This window comes from Chrysochloris asiatica, unplaced genomic scaffold (assembly GCF_000296735.1).
Source record: "Chrysochloris asiatica unplaced genomic scaffold, ChrAsi1.0 scaffold00492, whole genome shotgun sequence".
Classification (NCBI taxonomy): domain Eukaryota; kingdom Metazoa; phylum Chordata; class Mammalia; order Afrosoricida; family Chrysochloridae; genus Chrysochloris; species Chrysochloris asiatica.
This window is the reverse complement of record NW_006409010.1, coordinates 703,836-711,683: the sequence shown is the minus strand read 5'-3', so window position 1 is coordinate 711,683 and position 7,848 is coordinate 703,836. Positions and strand designations below refer to the sequence as shown.

Below are 7,848 nucleotides of genomic sequence, written 5' to 3'. Positions count from 1 at the left end.
GTATTGGTTCTTGCCTGGATTTTGTTGTTTTATAGAGTGTGGTTGTAGCTCGACTATATGGCAACAGTTGCTGTCTCTTATTGTGTAATATAGGGAGAAAGAGAGTCCCCCAAAGTAGAAGGGGGAACATACAACAGCAAAACAGCACCATCAAAAAAACAAAACAAAAAAGCAACAACAGGAACAAAAAGATTAAACTAGACTAAATACTGTAGTCTATAATAGCAGAAAAGGGAAAGGAGGGAGAGAAAAAAAAAATCTGTAGCCTAATGTGAGTATGACTTTAATGTTCTCTCTTTAGTTTCTTACCTTTAAAGGTGCCTGAGAGATTTCAAGATGCCACTGTTGATTGTTACTCTGTACCTCAGGATTTAATTTAACTTTCAGCCTGTTTTGTTTTTAAACTCTTTTCCCCTTTCTATACCCCTGTGTTGGCCTTTCCCTTATTTAAAAAACAAACAGTTCAGTGCCAGCTCTTGGGCTGAAAGTATCTGTGCACATGCATGCCAGAAGAACCACCAGTTGTGAGGGTGGTGTTGTCCACTCGTTCAAGCACCCCTTCTAGTCACCAGAATGGAGGTGTGCAAACAGTGTGTGGGTGTGTGTGTCAATGAAAAGATACAAAAAAAAAAAAACAAAAACCCAAAAAACAAACAAAGTAGAACCAACAAAGTGTTTTGTTCACCTTTGCTCCAAAGTTCCTGTGGCATTTTTCCATGGTGTGTCTGCTCCCTTGCTTGGTCTTGCCATTTGGTTTTGTCCAAGTTGCTGGATTGGGGCCACTGAGCCCAGCAGATTCAAAAGTATGTGATTTCTTACGTTTGCTACAAGTTCCACCAGCTATAAGCCTTCAAACCTTTTAAATATTCTTATTTCTGTGGTTCCGAGGTTTGGATATCTGCCCTGGACCTGCTTTGCCTGGTATTCTATGGTATTGCTGATGGCAAACTTCACTGCACCTTTACTCTAGCCGCCATCAAGCCCTGTCTCCTTAAATGTTCTTTTTGATAATGAATTCAATGTCATTCCTCTGAATTTTGTCATTCCTGGCATAGTAAACTACAAGATTGTAGCATATACTCAGTGACAAAATTCAGAAGGGCTGAAAAAGAGTAAGGAATAGAAACAAAAAACAAGGGAGGAAATGGGATACGTTATGTTACATTAAGGGGCTTGCAATCATTGAAATAACAAAAAGTGTTAAAGTAAAACTGCTGATGTGCTCTGTAAACCTTCACTCAATTTACCATTTGTTGTTGTTGTTGTTGTGATGTGCCATGGAGTCAGTTCCAACTCATAGAGACCCTGTACAGGGTTTCCAAGGCTGTAACTCTTTATGGGAGCAGAAAGCCTCATCTTTCTTCTGCGGAACAGCTGGTAGTTTCGAACTGCTGACCTTACAGTTCACAACCCGATTCATAACCACTATGCTACCAGAGCTCCTTCAATTCACCATAAAAAGTCAGAAAATTTTTCAGATCTCTTGTTTTCTTAGTATTTGACAAGTCAATTTGAAAATGTATATGGCTGAGCAAATGACCAAGAATTGCCAAGACACAGTTGAACAGGAATAAGCTGAGAATCTTAATCTAGTATGTATCAAAATGCATCCCAGAGCTGTGATGAATAAGCCTATCAAAATTACTGGCATAGGAACTAACAAGTGAGCCAATGACACAGAATCAAGACTAGGAAGAAGTCAAAACATTTACTTAAGTGGCATTGCATGTGACAGTGCACTAAAAAAAAGAAAGAAAAGTTTATTCAATAATTAGTTTGGACACAGTTTTAAAAAAAGTAATTCAGACCTTGACCTTACTTTAAATATAAAATTAAAATCCAGATCAATCAAGTACTTGTATAGATACGCAAATTTTCAAATTTTTAGAAGAAAATATAGGAAAACATCCTTTTGTATTAAGGTATAAGAGGATTCCTTAAATGAGACACAATTTTCACTGGCTATTAATAATTCACTAAAAGTCTGTGGGACTGTTTTTCAGAGCCATTTTTCCAGCCTTCACGTTGGCGCCTGGCTTCCATTTTACTGATATCTTTCTGCATTGGCCTAATTGTTGCTGTCATTGGAGGGAAGAAATTATACTTCAAAAATCAGAGTAAGTAATAGAATGAAGCATGGGCCGATGGCATGTTCAGTGTTCCATTGGGGCCATGTTATTTTCCTTCCAGCAATCATTCCTGATTACTTTGTTTTATCCCATTTACAGGTACTCAGTATTAGGGAAAGGGGTTGTTATTGTTAAATGCCGTGAAGTAGGCTCTAACTCACAGTGATCCTGTTTAGGAGTGGCTGGTGGATTTGAACTGCCAACTTTGAATTTCAAACCGATCTTGCAGTCCAATGTTTATCCTCTAAAGTGCCACATCAGAACTGCAGGGCAAGGAGTTGTTGTTTGTTGTTATTAAGTGCCATAGCAACTTTGCATAGTGTTTCTGAGGAGTGGCTGGTGAGTTTGAACTGCCAACCTTGTGGTTCAAACCAACCTTTAGATCCACTGCATCATTCTGCAGCACCACATCAGGGCAAGGAGTTGATGTTGTTGTTAAGTGTTGTTGAGTCAATTCTGACCCATAGTGACCCTGTATAGGGTTTCCAAGGAGCAGCTGCTGAACTTGAACCACCGACCTTACAGTTCAAATGACTTTGCAGTCTGATGCATTAGGCCACAGCGCCACACCAAGGCAAGGGGTAGGCACATGGATATTTCTAGGAGATACCAGGCTCTTCAGACCTCACATGAGCTAGAAGCCATGGTTGTGTTTGCACTATACACATTTCTGTGGTTGACTACTGAGTCTTTTCTTTCTGTTTCAGGGAAATTCCAGAAAGAACTAGGTAAGTATTTTATCATTTTTGGAGCCTTCCCCACACAGTTCTCTTGGGTTCCTTTGTTTTTTATGGTTTGAGCTATCTGTAAGCTTTTTTTGGCTTCAGACTAGACAAAAATGAGCAGACCAAGGAGAACAGCTGTTTCATTTTCCCCATACATCAACTAATAACTTGACTGTCAGTGGTCTGTAGAATTTGGGATGAACATCAGAACCTGTACCCCTCTAAAACTGTTTGCAAATGTTCTATGTTAGTTGAATTTGTAGGGAGAAGAATTGTAGAGTTGATGAAATCTCTGAGAGTCAAAATGGTTTGCAACGTCAACTTGCTCCATACTCTTATGCTAGAGTCTTTATCCAGGCACAGAATCAGCTACTAATTCTACTTTTTGTTTCATGGAAACATCAAGAAAAGCTAGGTTATCACATGCAGAGTTTTCCTCCCACTTCTTCTCAGCCACTTGTTTTACCATTTGAACCTCTTCTGTGTTTTATTGATTTCAGAATGGAGAAAGACACAGGAACAAGAAGGTAGGAAACTTATTATTTTCCCATTTACTGTCCTTTCCATATTCTTATAAATTGGCACTCAGGCGCAAGTTTAGTGATGAACTTCAGGGTTCAAGGAACCTTAAAACTTTCTACAAGTGTTGGGTTATAGCATTTTGGTAGAGAGGTCCCATTGTCTTTATTACATTTCAAGCAGGTTTATGGAAACCCTTGATTTCTCTGTTTTCCCTGCCTTCTGCTTTTGATGCAAGCATTGACCCAACTTCCTCTGTCTGCTTTTTTTCAGAACTGAGAGAGGCCTGCACTTATTCAGGTACCAATGCCTAAGGTGTGAGGGTGGGACAGAGCTTACTAGGCATGAAAGAGGGAGCTAAACAACAACAGATATGGGTGACCCCAAGACCCACTTATTCTGAAGAGGATGAATCTGTGATGCCTTGAACCACCCCAGGGTGCAACTTCCCCCATTCCCACTTCATAGCCAAGTGTAAGGGGAATGAGGAAAGGGCTCAGTCAAACCAGGGTGGAGTTGTAGGCAAAGCTCCAGGGAATTGAGGGCACTAGTAACTGACCATAGGATGGGGCTAAGGGGTAGGGAAATGAAGTTGGGAAGGAACTAATGGAGAGGAGGAAGCTAAATACTTGAGACCCCTGAGGTTTCAGCAAACCAATAGTGGGCTTATATGCAAGGACTGTGGTTGGGTTGGGATGTGATATACAGGAATTTGTGACCTCGCACTGAGCCATCTCCAAGGAATGTTGAGACCTTTGGAATACACTGGAGATGAGGAATACACTAGAGATTAGGAGCAGTATGATGAAGCCTCTGGCCTCAGGAACTCACTTGTTGTCATTATGAGGCAGTCTGTGGCAGGAGGGAAAGATCTCTGGATCCAGGCCAGGTTCCTCCCTAGTAATTCATGTTCTTTGCCTTTTACTCTTCCCATGGTGCCCCAGTGGAGGTGACTCTGGACCCAGACACAGCTCATCCCCAGCTCCATATTTCTAATTGGACAGCTGTAACCCATAAAGATGATCCTCAGGAGGTGCCTGACTCAGAGAAGAGATTTACAGAGTGGAAGTCTGTTGTGGCTTTTCAGAGTTTCTCCTCAGGGAAACATTACTGGGAAGTTGATGTGGGACACCAGAAAGAGTGGTGTTTAGGAGTATGCCGGGATGATGTGAACAGGAAGCTTGCTGAGTCTATATCTACCAAAATTGGTTACTGGATCTTTGGACTGACCACAAACGGATATTTTACATTCAACCCCCACAAAATTGCCCTGTCCCCATGCATCAGTCCTACACGAGTGGGGATCTTCCTAGACTGTGAGGGTGGGACCATATCCTTCTTCAATATAAATGATAAGTCTCTCATTTATACCCTGACATTTCAATTTGAAAAAAAATTGCGCCCTTACATTGCATATTGGTCACATCACAGTGAAAAACCCCTAGTCATTTGTACAATGTCCTGAAGATCAATGAGTCATAGAATCCTTGTATGTACAAAAAACAGAAAGTCCTCCCCACAAAAGACCATGAACTTGCTGGACTAGAGTGATGCTCCAAGGGAATCATGACTCATATTCTTCTTTTGGCTTCTAAAGCCTTGTTCCTGGATCCAGAATTCTGCTGTAGCCAGCAGTGTATAAGAAAGGAGTGATGATGTCTTGAGGTTGGGAGAGAAGAAGGCTGAGAAGGAGATTTAGTTTCCTGAGCTCTATCCACCCTTGAGTAAGACAACCTCTTAGGTTCCTCAACTGTTAAATAAAGACAGTTATTCTCGTATCAGGGATCATGATAAAGATTAAAGAGCCAAGGAGTGTGAAACATTTTGTGAATGTTATAGTATTTTGCTAATTTCTCTATATTAAACTTTTACCCAACACAATCTCTGCTTATTTATCCATTGCTGATGGTACTACAAAGTGGGACAACCACTATGGAAAATGGCATGAAATTTCCTTAAAAAATTATAAATAAAAATACCATAGGATTCAGCAAGTTCACTCTTTTATACCCTAGATATTTAATTAAGACACATGGACAGACATATGCACACCTATGTTCATTACAGCATTGTTCACACACACACAAAAAGGAAACAATCTAAGTGCCCATCAATAAATAAATGTATAAGAAAAATGTGGTACACACACACACACACACACACACATATATATATATATAAATAATTCAAACTCACCAGCTGCTCCTTAGAAACCCTATACAGGATTGCTATGAGTCAGAACCAACTCCATGGCACTTACCAACAAAATAACAGTATATATATATATATGAATAAATAAATTCTTGGTGTAGTGCTGTATGATAAATGCAGATCCACAAAGTTGATTTGAACCACAAGGTTAATAGTTCACTCACCAGTAGCTCTTCGGAAACCCTATACTGAGTCATTATGAGTTAGAACTGACTAGACGGCACTTAACAACAACAACAATAACAACAACATATACGTATGTTGTTGTTGTTGTTAGGTGCCATCTAGTTCATACCAACTCATATTGACCCTATGCACAACAGATCAAAACACTGCCCGGTCCTGGGCCAACCTCACAATTGTTGCTATGCCTAAGGCCATTGCTGTTGCCACTGTGCTAATCCATTTCATTGGGGGACTTCCTCTTTTTCTCTGACCCTCCACGTTACCAAATATGATCTCCTTCTTCAGGGACTGGTCCCTCCTGATAATATGTCTGACGTATGAGAGACGAAGTCTGGCCATCTTGGATTCCAAGAAGCACCTTGGCTGTACTTAATCCAACACAGATTTGTTTGTACTTTTGGAAGTCCATGGTACATTCAATATTCTCCTCCAATTGTTATTGTTGTTGTTAAGTATCATTGAGTCTCTACTGATCCATAGTGACCCTGTGTAGGGTTTCCAAGGAGCAGCTAGTAAGCTAGAACCAGCAACTTTATGGTTCCAGCTAACATTGCAGTCCAGCTCATTAGCCCACAGTACTACTCCAGGATTCCAATACCACAATTTAAATGCATCAATTATTCTATGGTCTTACTATTCACAATCCAACTTTCACATGTATATGAAGTTATTGAAAATGCCATGCCTTGGGTCAAGTGCACCTTAGTCCTTAAACTGACATCTTTGCTCTTCAACACTTTAAAGATGTCTTGTGCAGCAAATTTGCCTAATACATTGCATCACTTGATTTCTTGACTACTGCTTCCATGAGAGTTGATTGTTTTATCTGAGCAAAATGAAGTTTCTGACAACTTCAATCTTTTCTCCATTTGTTTGGATGTTATTTATTGTTTCAGTGGTGAGAATTTTTATTTTCTTTATATTGAGATGCTACCCATAGCAAAGACTGTGGTTATTGATCTCCAGTAAGTATTTTAAGTTCTCTTCACTTTCAGCAAGCAAGGTTGCATCATTTGCATATCAAATGTTATTAGTCTTCATCCACTCCTGCTGCCACATTTTTCTTCATATAATCCATCTTCTCAAATTATTTACTCAGCATACAGACTGAATAAATACGGTGAAAGAATACAACTCTGGCACACACCTTTCCTAATTTTAAACCATTCAGTGCTCCCTTGTTCTGTTCAAACAACTGCCTCTTGATCTATGTACAGGTTCTTCATGAGAATAATTAAGTGTTCCATAATACTCATTCTTCATGTTGTCTACAGCTTGTCATGATCCACACAATTGAAAGCCTTTGTGTAGTCAATAAAGGAAAGGTAAACATCTTTCTGGAAGTCTCTGCTTTCAATCAAGATCCCTCTGATGTCAGCAATGATATCCCTTGTGACATGTCCTCTTCTAAATCCAACTTAAACCTCTGAAAGTTTCTTTCAATGTATGGATGCAGCTGTTTTTGTATTGTCTTTAGTAAAACATAACTCACATGGGATATCAATGATATTGTTAGATGTTTTCCGCATTCTGTTGGGTTATCTCTCTTTGGAATGGGCACAAATATGGATCTCTTCCAGTCAATTGGCATCCAAATTTCTTGGCATAGGTTAGTAAGTGTCTTCATTGCTGCATCATTTTGTTGTAAGTTTGTTCTGTTTGTTCAATTTGTATTTCAGCTATTCCAAGTGTCTTGATCTTTGTCAATGCTTTCAATGCACCTTGGACTTCTTTCTTCAAGATCATTGGCTCTTATATGTTACCTATTGAGATGATTGAACATTGACCATTTCTTTTTGGTACAGTGACTCTGTCTATTCCTACCATCTTCTTTTGATGCTTTCTGCATCATTCAATATTTTGCCCATAGAATCTTTCAATATCACAAATTGAGGCTTGAATTTTCTCATCAGTTCCCTCAGCTTGAGAAATGCTAAGCGTGTTCTTCGCTTTTGGTTTTCTATGTATATGTATTATATATACATTTTTTTCCTGATGTGGCACTGGACTACTAGCCACAAGGTCCAATCAATCCTTTCAAACTCTACACATGGTTGTTATGAGTTGGAACCAATGCA

The 7,848-nt window shown here is 39.5% G+C and overlaps 1 protein-coding gene across 1 annotated transcript; it reads left to right on the top strand.

Annotated features, from left to right (window-relative positions):
• The first annotated feature begins 2,718 nt into the window (after nucleotides 1–2,718).
• Nucleotides 2,719–4,838, top strand: BTNL3 (butyrophilin-like 3). The gene is made up of 2 exons (XM_006877402.1): nucleotides 2,719–2,857; nucleotides 4,318–4,838. Exons 1-2 carry the CDS (start codon nucleotides 2,719–2,721, stop codon nucleotides 4,836–4,838), a joined length of 660 nt encoding a protein of 219 aa, XP_006877464.1.
• The last annotated feature ends 3,010 nt before the right edge of the window (nucleotides 4,839–7,848 follow it).

Coding starts and splice junctions, on each gene's coding strand:
- BTNL3 (XM_006877402.1), top strand. CDS start 2,719: ATGGATATTTCTAGGAGATACCAGGCTCTTCAGACCTCACATGAGCTA. Junction 2,858..4,317: donor GAAATTCCAGAAAGAACTAG/GTAAGTATTTTA, acceptor ATGGTGCCCCAG/TGGAGGTGACTCTGGACCCA.